The sequence below is a fragment of the Microtus pennsylvanicus genome, chromosome 20, assembly GCF_037038515.1.
Source record: "Microtus pennsylvanicus isolate mMicPen1 chromosome 20, mMicPen1.hap1, whole genome shotgun sequence".
Classification (NCBI taxonomy): Eukaryota; Metazoa; Chordata; class Mammalia; order Rodentia; family Cricetidae; genus Microtus; species Microtus pennsylvanicus.
This window is the reverse complement of record NC_134598.1, coordinates 29,978,044-30,004,375: the sequence shown is the minus strand read 5'-3', so window position 1 is coordinate 30,004,375 and position 26,332 is coordinate 29,978,044. Positions and strand designations below refer to the sequence as shown.

The window sequence follows — 26,332 nt, the reverse complement described above, 5'->3', positions numbered from 1 at the left end:
TAAACAATAGTTTAAAATAAGGTTAAGAGCATTGACTCTGCTTTCCGTGAGCATGGAACATCATCTCATCATCTGGTGCCTTCTTCGCTTTCTTTCCTCTGGGTATTAACGTGTTCATTCTAGAGGTCTTTTTCACTAATGGGATGGTTTTCCCGATTCCTTTCTCAGCAAGTTTGTAATCGTGATAAAGAGAACCTACTGATTTTTGTATCTTAATTTTATATCCTTCTTTTGCTGAAAGAATCTGTCTGATCTAAGAATTTCTTGTGGGATCTAGGATCTTTTAAGTGTTGGGTCATATCATCTACAAGTAGGGTTTCGTTTTTTTTTTTTTTTGCTTGTTTTCCATTTGTATCTCTTTCTTCTTTTTCTTGCTTGTTTCTTTTGCTAAGACTGAGCATCATATTGGATAAGCGCAGAGAGAGTGAGCACCCTGTGTTGTTCATGATCTTAGGGGAAATGCTTTCCATTTTTCTACATTTGGTATGATGGTGACTATAGGTTTGTCATAGCCAATATTTACTATATTGAGATATGTTCCCTTTATAGTTTTTTCAGGGCTTTAACATGAAGGGATGTTGAACTTTATCAAAGGCTTTTGTGCATCTGTTGAGGTGATCTTGTGATTTCTATCCTTAAGGTCATACTTCCAGCCAACCAGCTTGGCCATGGTGTGTAGTCTCAGTGTGTTCTTGAATTCAGCCTGCAAGACTTCTGTTGAGAATTCTTGTTTCATGAGGTTTTGTGAAGTGGCCTTATTCCACTTTGGTACTGGGATAATGCTGACTTCCTTGAACGAGTTTGATAGCGTTCTTTCTCTTATGCTTTATAAAACACTTGGAGAAGCGTTGGTCTAGCTCTTTCACTTTTAAGGGTAGAATTCAACTGTGAATTCACCTGGTTCTGGGCTTTTATTTGTAAAGAGACTTTGTGTTATGCCTTTGGTGTCATAATTGCTATGGATATGCTTAAAATACTGCTTATATTTTCTTATTAATTTTGGTAGGTCATATGTGTCTAAGAATTTGTACATTTCCTGTACTTTCCAGCATTTTTTTTAAAAAAAAAGTTGTTGTAGTAATCTGTAATAATCCTATAGATTTCATTGAAATCTGTTGCATCGCCCCATTTTTAGTTTTTAGTTTTATTAATCTGAATCTTCTCTCTCCCTCCCCCATCTGGTCATTACGGTTATGGGTTTGCCAGTATTATTTATTGTATTATTTTGTAAAGCATTAACTATGTGACGGAGCCTATGTAGTGCCCTTTCAGTCTCTGTACAAAGCTTACATTTCGAATCCTAACCTAGTAACTAACTAAAGTAGCTAATCATTGAGGTATTTTAATGTTAAACTTTCCATTCCCGCCTCAGTCGCTACTGACACACCACCAACGTGTGTATTCAAACTCATGTGCACTTGGTAGGGAATGTGCTATACCAGTGTGGGGTCAGGAATGCATTCCTTGGTTTCTAGCGCTGTAAGGAATTTATGGAATGGGTTCCATCGTTTTCTGGAGGAAGACACTGAAGTTCGTACAGGAGAAACTCCCATCTGAGGCAAGTTTGTTTGGTGTACCGTCCCCACAGGGTCGCTTTCTGGGTACAGCCTGTGAAAATATTTAAACTTACTTCACCTTCACGAGGACACAAACCTTCACCTGCAGCGGACTCCAGAATGCCCACCCGCGCGTGCGCACTGAGATCCCCGGCCTCCTCTGGCTCGGGAACCTCCAGCCCGCGGTTCCGGTGCAGAAACGATCGCTTCCGCCCGGCGAGTTTTGCCGGGAGCACCGAGGGGCGGGCCATTGCAGCAGGTTAAAATGGAGCTGGTGGCGGTCCTGAGGCGCGGGCTGCAGCAGGTCACCGGCCACGGAGGACTGCGGGGCTTACTGAGGATTTTCTTCAGGTAGGGGGCCGGAGCTCGACTCCCGGGTCTCTGGGGACGGCTCCGGCTGCTTTCCTGGAAAGGGACCCGGGTTCCATCGCGTTGGAGGACCGACGCGACAGGCTCTGTCAAGGACGACAGGCTCAGTGTCCGGGCTGTCACCTGGGAAGGCTCCGGCTCTCGCTCCGTCCCGAGCGATGGCGCTGTGCCACAAGGGCTAGGGCCGCTGGGCTGCACCGGTCCCGAGTCCAGGGGTGTAAATTTACCAGACGAGCCCTCGGTGACCTTGGGAAAGTTTCCCGCGGCGCCGGCGAACAGTAAAAAGTTGAAGGAGTCGATCCTTATCCTCCATGTCAGTCCCTGATAGTCCTGCAAACAGCAGCAACTGCGGGGAACCATTTGGAGGCCTGTAGTGGATTGGAAAATCCAGGAGGCGTTCAGAATACGAAGATAACATTCTTTGACTCGCAGAATAGTTTGCTAACTGGTGTCTCTGGGTGCAGGGAAGGTAGATGCATGCACTGTGGCTTGAAGGTCGTGTTTTCGATATAATTTAAGCACACAGTGGTGTTGGTTAATGTTTTCCACCTGTCTACATGCTACTGGGACAACACAGGAGATGTCAGAGTTCTTAGCAGGAAAGTTGATTCTCGAACGCTGAGTGGCAAGAACCTTCTGCTGAAGGCTAGAGGTGTATAACTAACTCTGTCCCCATAATCTCCTTATTCTTGTAGCTGATGCAGCAGTAGATGGTAGTGTTCTCTGTCTCTCTCTTTTTTTTTTTATTTTTTGGTTTTTCGAGACAGGGTTTCTCTGTGGTTTTGGAGCCTGTCCTGGAACTAGCTCTTGAAAGAGCCCAGCTGTCCTGGAACTCACTCTGTAGACCAGGCTGGCCTCGAACTCAAAGAGATTTGCCTGTCTCTGCCTCCCAAATGCTGAAATTAAAGGTGTGCGCTGCCACCGCCCAGCTTCTGTTTGTGTCTTGAACAGTGAACCATTCTGAGATGCCTTTCCCCATATACTTACAGGGCAAATGACATACGGGTTGGTACTTTGGTGGGAGAAGACAAATACGGAAACAAATACTACGAGGACAACAAGCAGTTTTTTGGTGAGTGCAGTGTTTTCTCTATGAATAATTGGGCCGGGGTTGGGATGTTGAGTCTGTTTTCCTTATCATGCATGAGCTTATGCAAAGTACTTGGAAAGAAGTGTAAAATTCGACAGAAGATCTAAAAGATGAATCAACAAGATGGCTTGGGCTGTTTGGACACCTGCCACCAAGCCTGATGACCTGAGTTATTCCTGAAGTAGGCTCTTTAGACAGCCATGTGCCACATCTTTCAGGTGAAGAAACCAAGACATCAGCTGGCTATTATAGTTCACATGGCTGCAAAGTTGTTCCCCCAGAGGTTAGCATCTTATTCTATAGCCATAACCCTCTAAACGCAAACCACAGAACTTTAGACTTGGGTTAGACGTTAAGAAATAATCTGAGCTGGGCATTGTGGCTCCCATGATTCCAGCACTCTGGAGGCAGTGGTGAGAGAATTGCCAAATGTTGGAGGCTAGCTCGGACAGCCTGAGTGAGACCATATTTCAAAAACAAACAAACGCATAAATAAATGAATGAAAGAACGCAAAAACCAAAAGAAATTGCCTAAAAACTGGTTTTTATAGATGATGCAGCCGGTGTTCAAGGAAATGTCTTTGCCAAAGAGACTTAATCCTATAACAGAAATGGCAAGAGAGCCCCAAGGGGTTTTCTTTCCGCTCAGTCCTGTGTTGTTAGGAATCAAACTGGCTTTTCTTCTGCTCTCACACTAAAATAGAAGTATCTTCATTTTTGCTGATCATTAATGTGATATGTACTGTTGTAAACATTACATTTTAGTGTCTAGAGCAGAGCGAGGATTGAGCTGAGAATTTTAAATAGTTCAGTGATGGAGTCCTTTCCTGGTGTGCCCAAGGCCCTGGGTTTAGCTGCTAAGTACAGGGGTAACAAGGAAGAACAAAGTGGAAAGTGCCTTCTGCCGTAAGATTACTCTACTTCTCTTCTCCTAGTTTAATTAGTTTAGTTACATTTCTTGGTTTATCTTCCTTACGTGTGGGTGTGTGAGTCCCATGGTGCACATATGGAGGTCAGAGGACAACTTGAGGGAGTTCGTTCTCTCCTTCCACAGTGTAGGACGCGGTGATTGAACTCAGGTCCTCACACTTGGCTGCAAGCCCCTTTGCCCACTGCCATCTTGCTGACCCATGTACTTTTCCTTCTCTTTTAATACTTTAACTTATGTGTATTTTAAAGACTTTTTTGTTTGTTTATTTATTTATTTATTTATTTGGTTTTTCAAGACAGGGTTTCTCTGTAGCTTTGGAGCCTGTCCTGTCCTGGAATTAGCTCTTGTAAACCAGGCTGGCCTCAAACTCACAGAGATCTGCCTGCCTCTGCCTCCAGAGTGCTGGGATTAATGGTGGGGGGTAGATAGATAGCTCTGTAATTAACAATACTTGCTGCTCTTGCAGAGGACTTGGCTTCAATCCACAGTATCCACCTGGTAGCTCATAGCTGTCTATAACTCTAGTTCCAGGGGAATCTGATGCTCACTTCTGAACTCCATGGGTACCACGCACACATGTGGTATACATATATACATGCAGACAAGGCACCCATATACATAAAATAAAAATAAATAATTCTTTAAATAAATAGTAAAAAAACAAATTCCTGGAAGTGATTGCTAAGTATGTACATGGACTTTCAAGATCAAAATAATTAATTTATTTTTTTTAGATTTAATGGGTATGAATGTGCTTGCCTGCATGTTTGTCTGTACCACAAGCATGCGTAGTATCCATGGAAGCCAGAAGAAGATATTAGATACCCTGGAACTGGAGTTACAAATGACTGTGAGCCATTGTGTGGGTGACTGGAAACTGAACCAAAGTCCTCTGTCAGAGCAGCAAGTGCTCCTAACTGCCGAACCATTTCTCCACCCCTGACTTTCAACATTTTAAAAATGGATGTCTTATTTGAAATTGCTAAGAGTCAGCCCTGTCCTAGTATAAATCTATTCCCAAGGCCTAATTTATCAAACCTTTGCCATGGGGCCATTCCATCAGCCTTGACAGTCCCCTGCCTGCTTGGATTACAGTTCTTCTCTTTCTTTGTAATGTGTTTTATGTGCCAGACAGTCTGGTCTTGAATTCAGCTGTTCTGCCAATGGACCTAAAGGAAACTGAGAGCAGTTTTGGGGTGTGTGTGTGTAGGCCAACCTTGAGTTCATTCCTCAGGCACCATTTGCCTTCACCTTTTTTTTCCTTTCCTTGGCCTGGAACTCCCCAAGTAGTCTAGGCTGGCCAGTCAGTTTGCCCTCGGGGTCCACCTATCTCTGACTGAGTTGGCATTATATGTACCTACCACCGTGCCCAGCATTTGTTTATTTATTTAATTAATTTATGTGAGTTCTGGGGATCAGACTCAGGTCCTTGTACTTACAAGGTAAGCACATCACTGACCAGTTTTCTCCCTAGCCCTGGAAACAGTTTTAGAAGCAGTAGATAGGCCGCTCAACTCATTTCACAGATAATTGTTAAATAAAATAGCACAGCCATGCTGTTTTGAAGACATGACCTGTCCTCGTGCCTAACCATCATTTATGATACTCCCCTGTCATACAAGTTTCACACTTCTCCAAAGCATCACATGGTTTCTTTTTTTTTCTTTTTCTTTTTTTTGGTTTTAAATTATTTAGAATCGTAAGTTAACATGCAGTGTTGTGAATACATTTTGGCTCTGACCTCTGAAGAATTCTCTTTTCTGGGAATACCCAGGGCAGGCAGGACCACACATGCCTCAGCTCATTTCTGTGTCAGGGAGTTGGGGAGAAACAAGGATTCTCCACCCAGAAAAGGTTGTGAGCCCCCTCCCCCAGGTTAATCCCTGTTCTGTGATGAGGCCTGCTTCCCAGTGCACCCGGATAGGGTCCCTCGAGCATCGCCATTGTGTTAGAACACAGTGGTACTGTCTTCTTGGTTATGTGCAGATGCCTAAGAAATGATCTTCTCCCGCGCAGGCCGCCACCGATGGGTCATCTACACCACTGAAATGCACGGCAAAAACACGTTCTGGGACATGGATGGAAGCATGGTGCCTCCCGAATGGTAAGCTAAGCCGCTGTGCTAAATAGAAGGGCCTATCGCCTAGTTACTTGTAAGGCATTTGCTAGTGATGAGAGTGTGTCCCTGGGACACAGTGTTACACAAGTTACTCCTCAGTGTAAGTGGTTAAAAGCAGCGATCACTTGTTTTTCCATAACTTCTGTGACTGAGGGTCTCTAGGCCAAACAAGATGTCTGGTCTCTGCTCTGGGATGTCCGGGGCGGGGCCTCCGGGTTCCAGGCTCAGCTGAAGGCGTGTTCACTTTGCAGCTGGCAGGTAGTTAATGCTGGCTGTCAGCTGGGAGCCTCGCTGAGGCTGTGGTTGGAACCCCTTCATGTTCTGCCGGTAAGTGCTCGGAGAAAAGAGCAGAAGCCATACTGCCTTGTTAGATCTGGCCTTGGAAACAGTCATTATTACGTCCGTCTTCCTTGCCTTGAGACAGAAAGTGCTGCCCCAGTTCGGCAGACGGCATTGAGTGTCTTTCCTTGAAGGTGTGTTAAAATGACGTTATATGTATGTAATATATAATGGTGTGGTCATCTGGGAAGACACACGCACAGTGTCAGCTATGCGAGCGAAGGGAACGGCACAGAGAAACCTGGCCCTGGTCTTCTCCAGCAGTTTGAATTCAGCCGTGTCCCTCAGCTTCTTTAGGGCGTGATTTCCTCATCTATATAACAAGAGCCCTAAAATTCCTTAAGTCTCTAAAACCTATGGTTTCATAATATGTATGCAAATTTATATAAAATATTTCAGAGCAAAGTACTAATATTTAAAATTTTGTTTTTGATTCTTGAAATAACAAACTCTGAAAATCCTTCCCAGTTGGTCTAGAAATTTTCATTTAAGAAAATTCAAACAACAAAGACACAGCTAGAAATTGCTGATGTAGTGGGGCAAGCTTGGAGTCTTGTCTAGGTAGAAGGCTGAGGCGGAAGGACAGCACCGCCTGCACAAGAGGGCTGGGGCGATGGCTCACTGACAGCGCTCACCCAGCACCAGGCTTTGCTCTCAGCTCCTGCTACTACAAAGCAAACAGCAGTAAACGTAACCCCAGAAGTTAATGCATTAGGTTGGCTGTGATATGTGATTCTAGTTGAACCTGGTCACTGGCATGGCTTGCGGGTCTATTGAAAAGGAACTGGGGTAAGCGCACAGTATGCTCTTCAATTCCAAAGACTCTTGGAAACCAGGCCTGGGATGTTACAGTGTAGGTGAAATGCAAGTGTAAGACAGAAGGAACTGGGGATTGCCATGAGCTGGAAACACAGACTCTTCCAAGAGGGTGGCAGCCTACTCAGCTCTCCCTGGGGCTGGTAAGTGAGAGACACACCAAGGCTTTCCAGATAATGAGTGTATTTGTGTTTTCATTAGGAGAGTTCTTGTTTTTCTAACATTATTTTTTTGTAGCAGTTTAAGTATGCCCAGTAGAATGTTCCATGGTGATGGAAGTCTGTGTCTGCACAGTCTAGCCCAGAAGGCACATCTGGTCCCAAGCACTCTAAAATGTGGCTAATACAACTAAGACAATGAGTCATTTGTTTATTTACATATATGTTGGGGGTGGGGTCCGGGCTTCATTCTGTAGCCTAGGCTGGTCTTGAGTTCATGGTGATCCTCCTGGCTGAGCTTCCCGAGTACTAAGATAACAGATAGGTGTCACCCTTTTATTCATATAGTCAGCCTTTTATTAGAGTCAAATGGGCTACTTGATTGGGCAAGCCATTTTCCAGAATGCTGTTTGGCAAAGAAAACAAGTCTCTCAAGCCCTCTCACGCACAAGGAGGTTTTCACCTGGGCCGGTACTCGAACTGATTGGGAACTCTGGTGCCCTTGCAGGAAGTCACTGAGTGTGAGAGGTGAAACAGCAGCGGCTCAGAGGTGGCACCTTAGGCTTAGTGTTGGTGTTTTAAGGGGACGAGGCTGTGGCTCTGTTACAGTCCAGGGAGCTGTCCGGGTCTAGAGCTGCTGCCCCTAACTAAAGCAGTTCTCTGTGTTAAAGGACTCAACCCACACAGCCTCAAGTGTCCGGGTCTAGAGCTGCTGCCCCTAACTAAAGCAGTTCTCTGTGTTAAAGGACTCAACCCACACAGCCTCAAGTGTCCGGGTCTAGAGCTGCCGCCCCTAACTAAAGCAGTTCTCTGTGTTAAAGGACTCAACCCACACAGCCTCAAGGTCAAGCACAGGGCTTGCGAGCTGAGGGACCACCTTGCTTTTGTGAGACTGATTGTCTGTAGCTGGAGTTTGTGCTGCGTGGACATGAAAGACGTGTGTGCTGTTGTGTTCAGACTTGACATCTGTCCCCTTCAGATACTAGCTTCTGTGCTTGGCGTCAGCATCTTGGGAGCCGGGAAATAGGGGGTGCTGGTTTAAATTATGTGGAATGAAGCCCATTTCAAACTAGAATTAAAAATTTGGCGAGATCAAAGTCCTGTTGAGCCGAGCGAGCGAGTCCTTTTATATACGATCATGTATAGATCACACGGATGAGAGGGCAGAGCTGGAGAAGACAGGAGCACTCTGCCAGCTGCCTGAGGGCGACAGAGGAGAGGGAGCTGGGTTTCTCTGTGAAAGGGATCTCCCAAGGGTAGACTTTGATGCCTCCTCTCTGTATGGGGGAGAAGTGGTGGAGGCAGGCTGAGCTCTGTTTGTTCTTAGACTGACCTCAGTCTGCTAGCTGTGGCCTGCTGTGGAGTTCTCCCTTCCTCCCAGCCGTAAGTCTGAAGGTGACCCGGATGTCATAGTTTCTGCCTGTGATCTTGGCGCTCCAGAGGCTGAGGCAGGATGGCTATGAATTCAAGACCAGACTGGAGTACAGTGTAATCCTGCCTAACAAAACAAAATAAAATTGAAGGTGAGTTTATCTTCAAGTAGAGAACCAGGTAGCATTATGCATGTGTGGTATGAGTAATAGATGCAACTTAATCATCGCTGTGCACTCAGCTTTATTGAGTACACAGCACTTCTAAACTAAAGCAGGTACTACAAACGGAACATTAGATAAAACACGTGTATGTTCTTATGGCAGAAAAACGTGTGTCTTTTTCTGGGTGTATTCGAAGTAACCATGAAAGCAAAGAAGATAAAATGAAGCTGGGATTTATGTGATGGAGGTAGAGCACAATGGGGGAATCCAGGGTGTGTGTCTGTGTGTGTGTGTGTGTCTGTGTGTGTGTGTGTGTCTGTGTGTGTGTGTGTGTCTGTGTGTGTGTCTGTGTGTGTGTCTGTGTGTCTGTGTGTGTGTCTGTGTGTGTATTTTTTTTTTGAGACAGAGTCTTGCTCTATAGCCTATGTTGGCCTCAAACTCATGATCCTGCCCCGACTTCTGGTGTTGGTAGCTGGGGTTAACAGCATAGACCACTGTGTCCTGCTTAGGAGGTTATTTTAATACAGGGGACAGGGAAATCTCTGAGGAAGTGACATTTGGGGAACTTAGGAGGGGTGGGAGTTCCAGCCAGGAAGAATCTTCCCTAGAAGCTTAGCAGTGGGAGCTCTGGCGTGTCACACACACTCTTGGTGTGTTGCGCACAGTCCTTGGTGTGTCACGTGCACGCCTCGGTGTGTTATAAGAACAGCAGCATGGCTAGTTTGACTGTAGCATGCAAGTGAGGAGGAGATGAGCTTCAGGATAGGACAAGTACTGTTTGGCTTGCAGGCTGGAGATAGAGCTCAGGACACGTGCTCAGGATGTGCAAGCATGTGCTCAACCCACAGCAGCACTAAACCAGTCAGTCAATAAGAGTTTGTTACAGTGGGAAAGGGACACGCATGAGAGTTGTTGGAAGGTGATGTGTCCTCACGTGTCCTGCATGTGGACAGGGTGTCGCAGAAATAAGGCCATGCTTTTCTTGTTGCGCTTTGCCAAGTAGCCTCCAGTCTGGATTTGTCCCAGTGGTAATTATATCTTCTGTCAGTTCATTAAGATGTCTGCTAGGTTTTCCTAAAAAAGAAATGACTCGTTTTCCTTTTGTAGTTAATTAGCATCTTGTAAGGCAATATGTTGGAGTTTCATATCCCATTCATATTTTTAATCTATTTATGCTAGTATCAATTCCTATTTGAGTCAGTGGATTATAATCAATTTCTCTAATTAGTTCTTTTATTAATTAAATTGGACTCAATTTGATTACTGGGGTGCATGCCTTTTGGATGCTTTTGAAATGACCCCATCCTTCTTAGAGTGCGCCCTTGCTTTCCGGTTCCAGGGGCTTCCCTTTCACTTCATGGCTTCTGTCTCCACTTTGTGAACACTGACCTCTCTGCAGGAGATGGGTTAGGGCGTGCCATCCAGCCTGATGCCCTGTCAGGGCCGTGGCATCCAGTCCAGTCAGAAGGAAACTGAAGAGCCATGAGCTCTGCTCTTTTTGCTGTAATAGTTTTGTTAGATGACGAAAGTTGAATGGGATCTGAGGATTACAAGACAGTGTAGTGGTTGAAAAGCCATTGAACGTCATTCTGCAAAGTTGGTCGAGTGTAATGAAGAAGGATATTCCTGATATGTGCTGAGAGCTAGGCTTCTCCCAAGTAGCTAAGGTGAACGTTAGGAGAGCAGAACTGACTTCTTGCTAAAGAAAGATTTGATGGTTCTCGATATTAGATCAGATTAGCCACGGCGTTCCCTTAAGACAGAGCCTGATCCACAGCAAGATCGTGGCTCTTCACCCCTTCTGTAAAGGCTGAGAGAGATGAGGAAGCCACGGGGAAATGTTTGAAGCTAGCGGGGGAGCCTTATGAAGTTTAAGGAAAGAAAGCATTTCCGTGGCGTCACAGTCGCGTGTGTAGCAGCAGGGCCCTGTGTAGAAGCTGCAGCAAGTAATCCAGAAGATGCAGCTGAGATCACTGATGAAGGTGGCTATGCTAAATGACAGCTTCAATGCAGATGAAACAACTCCTCTGCACTAGAGTTGAATTTCATAGCTAGACTTGAGTTGAGACATCAGTGCCTGGCTCAACCGGTTACTCTCCTCTTTAAGCCCCATGCAGCAGAGGCTTCAGGTCAAAGCCAGTGATGTTTGCTTTTCCAGAAACCTGTGCTCTGAGGCAGTAAGCAAACCCTGTGGTCTGTGAATGGGATGGCAAAGCCTAGACAGCAGCATTTCTGCTCACAGCCCAATTGACTGATGTCGCTGTGGAGACCTGCTGCTCAGCATCGCTCTCACTGACAACACTTCCTGAGGGCTCCAAGGGAGATGGATAAGGAAATGAATGCTTACGGTCCTGCTAACACACACCCCTTCTGCAACCCCTGCATCAAGGAGTAATTCTGACTTTCAAAACGTTATTTACAAAATACATGCAGTGATTATAGCTACTACAGACACGATTCCTCTGATGGATGTGAGCAGTTCATTGAGAATATTAAGAACATACTCATGGAGGATGTAAAAATAGCAGTATACGAAAGAGCTGGCTCCAGCCCTCATGAATGGCTCTGAGGGGTTCAGGGCTTTAGAGGGTGCGAAAACAAAAGATACAAGAGAACAAGCGAGGGAACTAGAATTAGAAGCAGAGCCGAGATGCCAAGATGTTACTGGAATAGAGATGCTTACGGGCCGGGAAGGAAAGAGACCTTTTGAGATAGTGTTTCCCGGTAAAGGTGCTATGAACATTGTCGAGATAATAGCAAAGGATTTAGGGTATTACATGAACATAGTTGGTAAAACAGTAGCGTGGTTACAGAGGGATAAGTGCAAGAGACTCTTCTGTGGGTAAAATGGCATCAAAGGGCGTCAGATACACATGCGAATTCCTTACGGAAGACTCACTGATGTGGCCAACTTTGGTGTTGTGTTTAAGTGTTCTTTTGTTTGTTTTTGTTTTTTTAAGACAGGGTTTCTCTCTGTAGCTTGGGAGCCTGCCCTGGAACTCATTTTGTAGACCAGGCTGGCCTCGAACTCACAGAGATCCACCTATCTCTGCCTCCCAAATGCTGGGATTAAAGGCGTGCGCCACCACTGCCCAGCTTTAAGTGTTCTTTTAAGAGGATGCAGGGGGCTGGAGAGATGGCTCAGAGGTTAAGAGCATTGCCTGCTCTTCCAAAGGTCCTGAGTTCAATTCCCAGCAACCACATGGTGGCTCACAACCATCTGTAATGGGATCTGGTGCCCTCTTCTGGCCTGCAGGCATACAACAGACAGAATATTGAATACTAAATAAATAAATAAATAAATAAATACATCTTTTAAAAAAAAAGATCCCCAGCTCACACATAGCCCGCTCACATGTAGCCCAGGGTGGTGGTGGTGGTGTGGTGTGCACCCGGAATCCCAGCACTGGGAGGCAAAGTCGAGAAGACCCCAGACACTTGCTGACCAGTCTGTCCAGCCAGCAAGCCCCAGGTTCAGGAAAGCCTCTCTCAAAGTAGTGAGTAAAGGAAGACACATTGTGTCAACTTGCAGTCTCCACATATACTGCCCTATAGAGCATGCACTAACATACATGTTCATGTCCCTGACACACAGACACACAAAGAAAGGGAAGAGAAAGTGCCAGGCTAGGGGTGTAGCTCGGTGGCAGAGGGCCTACAGGAGAGACAAGACTTCAAGACAAAAATGATTCGGGATGATGGCTAGCAACTTCCAGCAATAAAGTATTACAAATTAGGGTCTGTGTAGTTTGGGGACATACTGCTGCATACTTACTAGATGCCGGCATCATGTAATTTTTCTATGTACAATCAACCAGAAGGCTTCTTGTGATACTGTCCTTCATGTGCTGCTGAACACACACTGTCCACGACATTCCCCTAGTGGTTTTATAGCCCCGCCAACCGCACGTTCCGTTCCCATCTCCCCCAGTCTGTATCGCTTGTTGTGCTTACTCGATAATTCTTTAGCTGTAACTAAGTCACTGCTTCCATCCTGGTCCCCTCAGTAGACTGCCACCTCCCACTGTGAACTTCCTCCTGACCCCACTTTGCCTCTAGCACCCACACATGGCTGCTCCTAAGGGCACCCCTCTTAGACACTCACCTTGCTGGGTTAACACACAAAATAGTGAGTTTCATTATGACATTTTCATACATATCTATAATAACTGGGCATATTTTCCTCCCGCCCCAGCTTGGCCCCACTTCATGGCGTTTGTATTCTTGTTGCTATGTAGTTTCAAGAAAGAGGTTCGGGCATTAGGCTAATCCCTCAGGAAGCTGAGGTACAGCTAGTTGATAGGAGGTGGTAGCTCCTAGACTAGCATGCAGGAGACACAAGCTGCAGTTTAGGGTGGGAGTCACTGGGGCACCAGTTACCAGACAGCCTGGCATGACAAACATCGGCTCGCACTCTTTGTTAGCAATTGGGTGTTTCCTCTGAGCGCCTCTGCTCCGGGCCTTCACAGAGCTACAGTGGAGGCGCCGTCCGGAGCTGTGGTCACGTCTTCACTCTGAAGGCCACACTGCCGCACGCACAGGGGTCCTTTTGCACAGAGATACCTCAGACTTGACAGCTGGCTTCCCTGGAGCCAAAAGCTGGAGAGAAAGCCAAAGAGTCCTCTCCAGGTGGAAGCCAGGCTTTCCAAACCTAATCCTAGAAGTGACATTCTGCTTGTTAGGAGCGAGCCAGTTAGTCCCCGCTCTAAAAATGGGTGTTGCACAGGGGGTGAGTCCAGAAAAGGAGATTGTTGGGGGCCCTCTCGAGAGGCCTGGATCACAGCTACAGGAAGCGAAAGTAAGATCTATGTACAACTTTGAAATGAATAGGAAAAAGAAATGCTCATTGAGGAGCCGTGCCTGGTGACAGATACCTGAAGTTCTGGCTCTCCATAGATGGGGAGAGAAACAGAGAAAGTTTGGGGCCAGCCTGTACTACGTAACAAGACTTTGTCTTAAATACCAGTAATATTAAAAAGCCTGTTCAGATTGTTTGCTCATCTTTAAGTTCAAATTACTTGTCTTTGTTGTTGTGTCTTTTGTTTCCGTGTCTTTGATCTGGGCACTGGTGGTAGAGTTACCAAAGTAGGGAAAGCGGAATGGGATGGGGAAGCAGGCTTGGGAGTCAGAAGTTCTCTTTGTAGGCGCAGCTGGGGCAGAAGAGTAGTCAGTTGAAACCACTCATTGGAAGTCAGGATAGAAACTGGTGCTGAAGACGGGGGTTTGCTGTGATTTTAGCCAATGTACTGTGTAATTTAAAAGAATATGGCCTTCTGTGGCATGCCTCGCTTGCTGCTCTGGAGACCAGGGAAGAACAGACCGACTGTCTTGCTAGAAATTGAGCTCGGATTGGTAAATTGCTTACGGCTTGCAAGGAGTCACACAGCCTGTTCATTTAGGCGTGTTTGGACGTGCCTCAGGGCTGGTGTGCATGGGACTGGCAAGCTCCCTGAGGAACGGGAATTCTGACGCTGTGCCTCTGTCTGCGGAGAGGTTGACTGGTGGGGAGCTTGAAGCTTTTAATCACAGGCCAGCTCCTACACCTGCCGTTGAGCCTCTCCTCTCAGGAGACCATGTGCTGTGTCGTCTAGAGGGTGAGAGCACACAGCTCCTGGACGGCTGGCTGAGCTGTCTCCTGCTTCAGTGACCGCGAGCTCTCAGGGAGAGGAACATCAAATGTTGCCCAGCTGGCAGGCCGCGCGATGCCTGTCTTCTGCTGAGTCCTCAGGTGCCAGGGAGGCCTTTGATAGTCTTGCAGCTTGTTCAGCAGCTGCATAGTCTCACCTGGGGACAGATCTTCTTCCAAGGCCTTGGTGAATTTTGTTCGAATCAGAAACCCTTAGTCATCCTGTCAGCTTCGCTTATTCTTCCCCAGTCCTGCGGGGAAGCGAGTTCACTCTATGGCTCTCGCCTTGGCCTGCTTCTGTCAGTCTGCCAGTAGCCGGTACAGCCACCGGGTCCCTCTATGGATAAGCAGAGGGTGTGTGTGTGGTATAGATGTTGGAAGAGCACTGGGGCTGGTGGGTCTTGAAGGAAGAACACAGTACTGTCTGTAATAGAGCATAGCGCTCTATTTACATGCAACAAATATTAATTGAGGGCCTCGCTACATGTCAAGGACTGGGATGCGTTTATTGAGAAGTGCAATATATATGCCCTCCGGGAGCTCATAGCCACTTAGTGAATACAGTCAGGCAAAATAATAATGTTCTACAACTCAGGGTTTTCATTTTCCTGTCAACCTTTTTTTCCCTGATGGGATCAGCAGTAAGATTTTAATTTCTCCAGGAATTTCTATTAGTTCCATTGCTCGTATGGAATAACCTCCAAGTATTTAGTTAAGTAAATAATACATATTTATATAACTTTTATTGTCCCCAGTTTTATCTTTATTTTTTTAAAAATATTTATTTATTTATTATGTATACAATATTCTGTCTGTGTGCAGGCCGGAAGAGGGCAGCAGACCTCATTACAGATGGCTGTGAGCCACCATGTGGTTGCTGGGAATTGAACTCAGGACCTTTGGAAGAGCAGGCAATGCTCTTAACCACTGAGCCATCTCTCCAGCCCCCCCTCCCCAGTTTTATCTTTAAATTAACTCTCCCTGTCTAAATGGTAATGCACAAAAGTTCATTTTCATTGGGTATGGTAGCTGGCCTGTTCATGGACTCACAGACATAAAAAACAAGTAAATAATGAGTAAATCAGACATAAAACTTGACAGAGTTAAAATGTTACTGAGTTGGAGAACTAGAATGTTTGGATGATTTCATGCATATAGAATAAAATTATCATTCTCACATCAGTAGAGTAGATGTACTGTTGTGACTTGATGTATGGGAGCCCTGAATTTACTACATATTGTGGTTTAATGGCTTGCTTGGACTTTTCTCTGCAGCATGTATGCTGTGTGTCCACTTGGTGGCACCATCTGTTCATTTTTAGCTAACGTCGTTTCCCTCACTTATGTCTCCTTGTATACTGTCATCTCCCTCCCTCCCTCCTTCCCTCCCTCCCTTCTCTTGGACTGTATTCTAGATTTTTTTTTTAATAATAAGGTTATGGAAGGGGATTATGTGGAGTAGGTGAGGTAGACAGAGGAGAGTCAAGCATGATTCTTTAGGTTAGGCTTGACTGGTCAGTACCATAGTGGTGAGTGAAATAGAAAGGATGAAGTTGGTCGTGCTGGTCTACGCCTGTCCTTTCAGAATTAGGGCGGTGGGGGAAGAAGAATCAGGAGGCGAAGGCCAGCCTGAGCTGCATGATACCTTGTACCAGGGAGAGAGAGGATTATAGAAGAAAGGCAGTCAGGCAGGTGGGCGGGCAGCCTGGAAGGAGATGTAGGTGGTGGTGGGCGGGGCTCAGTGTAGAGCATCTGTGTACGGTGCATGAGGCCCTGAGTTCAATCTGGAGCTCTGCAAAAGCACAAAACAAAGCAAAGCCTGGTTATTAAAGGTTGCAGCTGTTAGGGAAACCTTGGAAATCCGGGGGATGGGGTGCAGCCAGAAATAAGCTCTGAATTCCTTGGGTTTTGAGCATGCGTCATCCTTGCCATTTCACGCACCTGATACAGGTCAGCTGCTGGAGCAAAGGAAGGTGTCTGTTGGGGACTGTGGACCCCCAGACCCTGAATTTCCTGTGACCCCCCTGCCTGCCGGAGTAAACAACTTGTTTTCCTATGCTTGCAGCTGCTCTGAGCACAAGACCCTCAGGAGTTCCTGATGGCAGGGGAGTGGTTTCTGGTGGGCTTGCTTGCAGCTGAGAGTTAGGGCGTGGCCATTAGTCAAGGAGACCCTATATAAGCTGCCCTGGAACACAATAAAGGGACAATCTTGGAGTATTCTTGGCATTACCCGTGTCTCTGTGTGTTTCAATCTCAAGGCCCTTGCCCGACTTGCAAACCGTAGCGCTTGGGACAGGCGTTGAGCTACAGGTGTTCTTTTTGAGATGTGGGGTCTTGCTGTGTTGCCTAGCCTAGTTCTGACCTCCTGGACTCAGGTGGTCTTCCTGCCTTAGTTACCTGGGTAGCTGCTCCTCTGTCCCATAAGAACCACAGCAGGGAGAAGAAATGACAGTCTTGGTCACATCCTCTTTAGAAGAAAGTTGTGGCTATAAATAATAAGCACTTAATAGTTCTGACATATGCACAAGTTTGTGCCTCCTTCCCCCACGCAGACAGTTCCTGCATCTCAGCAAACATTCTGCCCGTCAGCTGAGTGCTCCAGGAACTGGGGGCTTTTGTACAATGGCAATTCGTATTTAAAATTAACATCCCATTTATTGCAGCTGTAAATCTCAAACTGTAGTTCTTAAGCCTCAAGGCTTAGCTCATAAACAGAATAACAAGATTAGTAAATTGAATACTTTTTGCATAAAAATAAAGAATAATCATTTTTTCTTGTTCTTTGATGAATGTTTGATAAACTCTAATGGAAAGGATTTAATCCTCCTCAACAGTTCTATCTATTTACAAATTTAGTTCATTACATTATTTTAAGCATTTTTAGTTAGGTTACATCTATAAATTTAATATATTTGATTTTTCCCAATTCGTCAAATGCTCAGTGAATAGGGAGACTAACAGCCCCATCAAGCAACTGTTCTGATCACATAAGCAATTCTTTTTACTCAAGCCAGAAACTTAAGGGTCATCTCGACTCCTCTTTCTCGAACATCTGCCAATTTATTTTTCTTGCTTTCTCCTTTTAAATTATTATTAATGTGTCGTTGTTAGCATGAACTATTCTGCTATTTCCATGCCTGCACCATTGCTATCATGGCCACCCGCCCTTTTGCACCTCCCCTCCACTTTTTAAAATTGTATTTTTTAGTGTTGGGGGGGGCTGATGTGTTGGGGCGTGGTAAATGCATATTGCAGTGTGTATGTGGGAGTCAGATGTCTTAGTTAGGGTTTCTGTTTCTGTGAAGAAACTATGACCATGACAACTCTTATTAGGGGAAACATTTAATTGGCTGTCTTACATTGTCAGAGGTTTGGTCCATCATTATCATGGTGGGATATGGCGCATGCAGGCAGACATGGTGCTGGAGAAGGAATTGAGTGTCCTCCATTTGATCCACAGGTAATAGGAAGGAAACTGAGTATCCCACGGAATCTGATCAAAGGAGACATACTTCCTCCAATAAGGCCACGCCTATTCCAACAAAGCCACGCCTTTCAGTAGTGCTACTCCCTACAAGCTCAGGGGTGTCAATTGCATTCAAACGACCACCCCAGAGAACAATTTTGTGAAGTTGGTGCTCTCTTCCCGTGTTGGTGTAGAGTCCAGGATCTCACTCAGGCCTCCAGGCTTTCTGGCAGGCACGTTTCCCAGCTAAGCTGCCTGCTTTTCTCCCTGCGTGGACTAAACATCTGATTGCTGCCCAATGATGTCACTCGAGCCCAGGCCACAGTTGCCTCCTGCTTGGCTTCTGCAGCTACAGCCCAAATGATTTGATTACATTCGTGCAGCCCACTGCCAGTGTTGCCGTGGGAGAGATTAGTGATTGGGCTTTATCTGGTTTTTGTTTCCCGTGCTGAGCGTTGAATTTAGGCCCTGTGTATGCTAGGCTGGTACTGTACCACCGAGCTACACGCCTAGCCCACAACAAAGTCTGAGGGCTAGTCGTCTTCGCTCTTGTTACACGTGTGTGTGTGTGTGTTATATTTGGGGGTTTGCTCGTTATCTTAATTGACTAAATTTGCAGACTCAAACCAGGGGGTATGCATGTGAGACCAGCACTCCATCACTGGGCTCTACCCCAACCCCTCTTTCTTTTTCTGAAATGTAGGGCGTATTGTGTTCTCCTCATAGTGAGGATACAGTTCCCATCCGCTTACTTGGTCCACAAGGCTTGTATGATCCCAGTGCTTTCCAGCTCTGAACACTGCCTTACACTTAGGTTCGGTCTCTTTGACTCTGGTTTTTTCTTAAACTGTGAGGGCACTCTTGCTCCTGGCTCTTCATGGAGGCTGTTTCTCTAGGCCTCGCGTGTCCTGTGCAGAAGAGGCTCCCTCTCACTGTCATTCTTTCCCTGTCGGCATGTACCCCTGCCTGGCATTTTTTTTTAATTTCCCTTTTATTGAGAATAGGTTCCCACCCCCCATACAATGTGTCCTGATTATGGTGTCCCTCCCTCTCCTCCCAGTTCCTCCCTACTTCCCCTCCCATACTGACCCACCCCTTTCTGTCTCTCATTAGAAAACAAACCGGCCTAGGAGGGATATTAATAAAATGTAAGAAGATAAAACAAAAACTAACATATCAGAATAGGACAAAACAAACCAACAGAAGGAAAAGAACAAGAAGCGGACAGACGCAGAGACCCACTTGTTTGCACACTCAGGAGTCCCCTAAAAACACTAACCTGGAAGCTATAATATATATGCAAAGAACCGTATTTATATTTCTGGGTCTGGGTTACCTAACTCAGGATGTGGGGTTTTTTTTTTGTTTTTGTTTTTGTTTTTGATTTTTCAAGACAGGGTTTCTCCGTAGCTTTTGGTTCCTGTCCTGGAACTAGCTCTTGTAGACCAGGCTGGCCTCGAACTCACAGAGATCCACCTGCCTCTGCCTCCCAAGTGCTGGGATTAAAGGCATGCGCCACTACCGCCCGGCTGTTTTTTTTTCTAATTTGAAAAAAAGTAAAATCATGAAATTGTCAGGTAAATGCTTAGCGTTTATTGTGTATTTTCTCCTTCTTGTCTGTTTCCCCGATTCCCATACTAAAACCCTCCGAGCTCATAACAGCTTGTAGATGAGTACTTGTCGGATGAAGATAGATATATTTTCTGAGAAGCAATCATTATTTTTAGAGAAAATGATCAATTTAAGTCCTTAATGCAAAAATGACACTCCTTTAGGATTTGAAAACAGATTTGGTTTTGTTTTGTGTGTATAACTGGCGTGCCTGCAGGTATGTCAGTGTGCTTCTGTCCCATACGCTGGAAAGTTCCTTATCCTTCCCCACTGGAGTTACAGCTAGGAGCCTCCATGTGGGCATTGGGAAGAGGACCCGGGTCCCCTGCAAGAGTAGGAAATGCTCGTGCCTACCCAGCTATCTCTCCAGTGTTCCCCCGCCCCTTCCTTTTTAGAGACAGGATCTTACTGTGTAGCTCTGGCTGGCCTGGAACTACCGTTGGCCAGGAATTCATAGAGATCTACCTGCCTCTGCCCTTCCTGTGTTGGGATTAAAGGCATGCAACACTGCACCTTGCTTAAAATAGGTCCCTCTTAATGTTTGTTTTCTGACCATAAAACAAGAATACAAATATGTTCTAAGAAACCACAAACTGAATGATTAGATTTTTCTCCTACCATTTTTAAAAATACAAGGTCTGGCTATGTAGCCCAGGCTGGACACGAATTCCCCATCCTCCCACTTTGGTCCCCTGCATGCTGGATTGGCAGGTGTGTACAACCACATCCAGTTCTGTCTGATTTTTGTTTTGAGACAAGGTTTCATGTAGCCCGGTCTGAAGCTTGCTCTGCTATCCAAGGCTGGCATTGGACTGGTAGCCTGTTTGCCTACCGTGCTGGGGTTGCAGGCGTCCTCCAAGGAGTCTTATATTTTATATAAAAAAAGTTAATGGAATTTCTACACCTGGGCTGTAGAAATAAGCTGGGGTTTTCCTTTTAAAACAAAGAACTCTTCTTCTTGCTTATGTCCAGATTTTTTTAAATCTTTATTGTATTCATAGGTTATCATGACTGTGGTACATTCTGCGTAGATCACAAGTAGGAAATTAGATAGATATTTTCAACGTTTCTGTGTGACTGTTAGTGAAAGATTGCATTGTAGAAATGACCTTAGAAAAACATTCATTAAGGTAGACTGAGAGAAATATCTGTCTACCACTAAATCATTGTGTACTTCAGAGGAAGTGATTTTGCTTTCAGTGGCACCTTAAGTGAAGTAAGACTGGAAGTCAGTAGAATCTATAATCTCAAAATAATGACAGAAGACGTGGGTAGGATTTATAAACCATTTCCGAATTGGTTTGATATAGGATATTTCACTTTAGCACAATTGATTTCTTCGAAGTAATATGTGTTTGTTACAGAAAACAGCGAAGGAAACAAGCAGGCTGTTACACCGCCAGATGAAAACAATAACCATTAGCATTTTGATGTGTATTATCTGATCTCCTTTTCTGTGTACATATACACTTTGGGTTCCATTGTTTAACATGTTTAAATTTTTAATTCAATTTATTTTGTGTGTATATGTGCTTTTATGAGTTTATATGCACCAGATGTTTGCAGGTGTCTGCTGAGGCCAAAGAGGGCATTGGATCCCTTCAACTGGAGTTAAAGTTGCTAAGAACCAAACCTGGGTCCTTTTCAATAGTAATAAGTGCTCTTAACCACTGAAACATAAGTCCAAGTCCAAAATTTTGTTCTTGTGGTGTGTGTCCGTATGTGTGTATCTGCCGTCTGTCTGCCATGTATGTGGGTGCCTACAGAAGCCAAAAGAGGGAGGATGTCAGATACTCTGTGCTGGGTTACAGGTAGCTGAGCTCCCTGCAGTGGTTACTAGGAACTGGATTCAAGTCTTCAGCCATAACAGTCAGTATCCTGAACCACTGAGCTGTCTGTCCAGCCCCTGTTTTAATGATTAATGTCCTTGTTCTGCCACTTGGACAAACCATTTAAAATCTTGTGCACTGTATCCCCCTTGGTTATTAAATTGGAGCTATAACCTCCACTTCCCTTGTTACAGGGATAAATGAATTAATGGTTTTTGCAGTGTTGAGAACAATGCCCATGATTTACAAATGCTATCTAAGTATTGTTTAAAAAATTGACCAAACAGCTGGGTGGTAGTGGCGCACGCCTTTAATCCCAGCACTTGGGAGGCAGGGGCAGGCGGATCTCTTTGAGTTCGAGGCCAGCCTAGTCTACAAGAGCAAGTTTCAGGTCAGTCTCCAACGCTGCAGAGAAACCCTGTCTTGAAAAAAAAAATTCTTTTTGAGCAAACAACCTGCTTTTAAACCTTAAAATGCTTAAAATGGGCCAGGCAGTAGTGGTGCGTGCCTTTAATCCCAAGCACTCAGGAGGCAGAGGCAGGTGGATCTCTGTGAGTTCAAGGCCAGCCTGGTCTACAAGAGCTAGTGCCAGGACAGGAACCAAAAGCTACAGAGAAAGGCTGTCTCGAAAATCACAAAAAAAAAAAAACAAACAAACCAACCAACCAACCAAACAAACAAACAAATGCTTAAAATGTAGCAAATGTTTTGTCAAGTGATAGAGTAGTCTACACTGTAATTCATAGTGAGAAGTTAGTCCAGTGGCTGTGCCATGCATAATTTAAGCATTCCCTTTTATTCTTGGCTTCGTTCTTCGCATTTGCTCACTATTATGAATAGAGCTGTGATCAGCATCCTCCATGCTCATAAGTGTTTGGCCCAGGTGTCTACAAGAAAGAGTATTAAATGTAACATATATGGCCTGTACAGTTTGGAAGTGTGTAATGACACATGTTGTATTCTAGTGAACATTTCAAATGAAGTGTACATTTACTGAGACATTTTAGATGTTTAGTTTCCCTACGGTTCTTGTTTTAGAAGATCAGTTACCTCTTGCTGTTTCTAAGCACTGTGACTCTGGAATTTTATGATCTGTAATGGGAAATCTAACTTAGTTTTCTTTTTAAAACAAATCCATCCTAGCAGAGTGCTGAGAAATCTTTGTTCTCCCAATGATGCGACAGTCCAGCTTCCTCTGGTTAGCTTGAGCCTGTGGGCACTGGACGTCGTCGTGTCTGCTGTGCACGTTCTTTTGTTTGTGACCTAACACTTGATATCTGCCTCCAGCATCCACAGTTGCCTTGGATGGACTTCGAGCTGATTCTAGAATGCTGTCATTGAATTCTGAAGGAGAACCTGTTGGAGATTTGATTCACATTTTATTTAATTAATAGTCCCTATGGTGACAAGCTTTGAGTGGCCATCTTATAAAGCATATTTGATTTTTTTAAATTTATATCAACTTGGGTTGGGTAGGTGGGGTGGGAAGGATTGCAGTAATTATGATTTCACATCTCTGTTTCCAGTCATGTTGATTCACTTCAGTATATTTGAGTATTGATTTTCCCTAGTGTTATACTTTGTCATTATAAATTCTCTTTTTGTCTTTGCAACTTTCCTCCTTTTTGCCACTGTTTTTATTTGTGGTCTCAGGGCTCTGGCAAGCTTTTCTGTTTTGTCTCTAGGCAACATCAGTCACCACGGTTGTAGACACTGCTCTTAGAATGTTGGCATCTTTATGTCATTCGAATAATCCGACCCTTTGCAAATAAAATACTTTGGTGTGGAAATCTGAAGGTACCATTTCTTTCCTTTGATTTAATAATCATAACAAAACCAGAAGGGTTATATTATTAGCCCTGCAGGCCATAAACATTTTCTTATTTCTTTGTAGCTTATTGTAATGATTATAGTTTGTATGTGTGTTATTGGGTTTCAGAATGTGCACACACGTGTGTGTGTGTGTGTGTGTGTGTGTGTGAGAGAGAGAGAGAGAGAGAGAGACAGAGACAGAGACAGAGACAGAGAGAGACAGAGAGACAGAGAGGCTTACTGTGTAATTCAGGCTGGCCTCAAACTCAGAGAGACCCGCCTGCCTCTGTCTCTCTAGCGCTACCAGGCCTCCTGGCCGATGATGGATTGTTGTTTACTTGTTTCCTGATACTTGTTTGAATCTTTGCAAGGATTTCAAATTTTATAAATTACTATAAAAATGCATTTCCTTGCATTTTCTTTTTTCTGTAAATTCTTCAATTTATCACTTAAGTAATCAAATAGGCATTTGCAGACTTTAGACTACAGTTTCTTAAATATCATTTTAACCTTCAGCGGTCTTGAAAGTAATTAACTGAAAAAAGTTTTCTTATTACTTAAGCTGACACAGTGAGGTGAAAGGCCACTCTTTCTACTGTGCCTTAAACTCACATAAAGCCTTTGGGACGGGACGGTCTTGCTTTAACAGCTAATCCCTCTTCTTAGTAATTGACAGAACCTGCCCCACAACCAGCAGCCACAAGGGTCTCCATATTTTGTTACTGGCCCTGGCTTGTTGGTCCCATTCACTCAAATAATCCTGTTTTCTTTAGAGGTTGTAAGGTAGACACCAATCTGTCTTATACAGGCTTTTTAATTCTTCATTGCTCACCGATCATGATACAATTGTTAGGTTCAAATAGGAATTGTAATATAATATATACATGTGTATGCGTTTTTACTGGTTTTAGCCAGCTGCTCCTCTGAGCCCATCAGTTACTGCTGGCAGCCAGTCCTCGCTAGCAGTGTGCTCAGCTTCATGTTGGAGTAAAACCTTTTCTTCATCTTTTTGGCTAAGTCGTCACTTCCCCCCTTGGAGCTACAGCCTAGCTCTGCGACTCCTTCTCCTGCAGAAGTGGTTTCTCTAGCTTCCATGCTCCGGGGTCTGGAGTGATCCGATGTGATGTCTTCTCTCTCTGCCCCCTTTCCCCGCCTACATTTTCTGCTTTTGCTGCCTTTTTGTCTCTTGAACTTGGGAGTCCTTTCTCCTTACTGAGCTCTTCCGTTTCTACTCCGTGTTGAGCCAGGTCTTAAAGTCTCCCATCAAATAGCCTTTGGAATGTGCATTTATTTATATTGTGTGTGTGTGTGCTTGTGTGTTCAGTATGCTTGCCATGGATGTTCAGGGTCAGCAGAGCCCTCTTCTTCCCCACGTGGGTTCTGAACTCAGGTTCCTTGGCGGGAAGCACCTTTGCCTGCTGAGCTATTTCTCTGTCCCTCTTGAAATTTAGTTAGATGTTCTTTGAAACCCAAACATCTAGGAATTTCAGGCTATGGTTTTATGTATCTGTTTGTATGCTAGTTTAGAGACAGGCTCTTGCTAATGTAGTCCAGACTTGTCTTGAATTTCCTCTCCCTACCTCTACCTCAACACTGATTACGAGCCACCTTGCCCACATTAAATTCTGACCTCTTGAGGAACTGGGAAGTTCTGTTTCATTTTGTTTTACGGTGTTGTTCTAACTCAGGCCTCATCGTGCCTGACCATCTCTCTACTACTGCGATGAACCCCGCAGCTCTGGAAGCTGTATTCCTATTCCATTAACCTGAGTGCCTTTTCAGAACCCCTCTGATCTTACGGTGCAATCTGAGTCCCGGTACCTTCAGTAATGACAGCCTGTGTCTCTTGAGTACTACTTCAGAATATAAAGACAAATGTAAAACAGTAATGTGGCCCTCCTTGGCTTATTTTTTTTTAAGGTAACAACTACTTCTTGCTGTTGAGAATTGACTAACTTTCTTGTGTGGCTGGCCAGTTCATTCTAAAGGAAGAATGTAGTGTATTTTGAGCAACGTTGTGACACTTACATAGTTTGTATTGCTATAACCATGTTTTCATAGAAATCTCCTTTGAATCTTAAGCATGTAGTTTGCTTATAGGAGACAGGGGCTCACGTTGCACAGGCTGGCCAGGAACTCCTGGGCTCAAGCAGTGCTCACACTTCAGCCTGTGGGGCAGCCAGGTCTGCATCACCTTGCCCAGCTTGTTTTTATCATTCTACCCCTGCCCCAACACACACGCACACACGCACGCACACACACACATGCACACACGCACACACACACGCGTGCGGATAGAGAACTAGGCACTAAGTCCCCAGTCCCAAGATTTAGTATTTTTAACACAAGTTGTTGATTCTGTGGTGTTGAGGCTCCAACTTGAAGACACGTGCAGAAACTATGCAGAAACCGTTTTCTCCAGCAGAGTCCTCGTGAATTTCAAACTGAGGCTTTGTGAGCCAGAGTAACATGAGCGTATTAAATACCCAGAATGAGCCCGTAAACTCCCATTTTTCCATGGTCTAAGATCGACTCTAGAGTAACATTGTCACCTCCACAGTCAGAACCCTTGTTATAAGCAATACTGCGTCGTGATCCGACAGCATCGTTTTTTTGATTTGTAATATGCAAAATAACGGTGGAACCGGAAAAGGATGGCGCCTTAAATTTGATGAGACTTAGTGACAACGGTGGCCAGCATGCACGGCTGCGTGCCTGCCGGGTGGGGTTTCTGGGTGCTGTGCTGCTGTTTGATGTAGACCATAACCGGGGTCTTTCCTCTTCCAGGCACCGTTGGCTCCACTGCATGACTGACGACCCTCCAACGAAAAAGCCGCCGACGGCCCGTAAATTCATCTGGGCAAACCACAAGTTCAACGTGACTGGCACTCCAGAGCAATATGTTCCTTACTCCACCACGAGAAAGAAGATCCAAGAATGGGTCCCACCTTCGACACCGTACAAGTGACTGCAGTGAAGACGAGTTCCAGCGCGTACGGGATGGCACAGGATTGCTCTTGGATTCACACTTGTTCAGCTGACCATGAACTTGATTAAAGCTGCCTGACCAAGCAA

General features: G+C 45.0%; 1 protein-coding gene across 2 annotated transcripts; it reads left to right on the top strand.

Moving 5' to 3' along the window:
- Window positions 1-1,752: 1,752 nt before the first annotated feature.
- On the top strand, window positions 1,753-26,332 carry Ndufa12 (NADH:ubiquinone oxidoreductase subunit A12). 2 transcript variants are annotated; one of them, XM_075954511.1, is made up of 4 exons: window positions 1,753-1,907; window positions 2,915-2,997; window positions 5,963-6,050; window positions 26,045-26,332. In XM_075954511.1, exons 1-4 carry the CDS (start codon window positions 1,822-1,824, stop codon window positions 26,223-26,225), a joined length of 438 nt encoding a protein of 145 aa, XP_075810626.1. In that variant the 5' UTR covers window positions 1,753-1,821; the 3' UTR covers window positions 26,226-26,332. The 2 variants fall into 2 exon arrangements, with proteins under 2 accessions (XP_075810626.1, XP_075810627.1); XM_075954512.1 differs by lacking the exon at window positions 1,753-1,907 and adding an exon at window positions 1,956-2,238.

Coding starts and splice junctions, on each gene's coding strand:
- Ndufa12 (XM_075954511.1), top strand. CDS start 1,822: ATGGAGCTGGTGGCGGTCCTGAGGCGCGGGCTGCAGCAGGTCACCGGC. Junction 1,908..2,914: donor TTACTGAGGATTTTCTTCAG/GTAGGGGGCCGG, acceptor ATATACTTACAG/GGCAAATGACATACGGGTTG. Junction 6,051..26,044: donor AGCATGGTGCCTCCCGAATG/GTAAGCTAAGCC, acceptor TTCCTCTTCCAG/GCACCGTTGGCTCCACTGCA.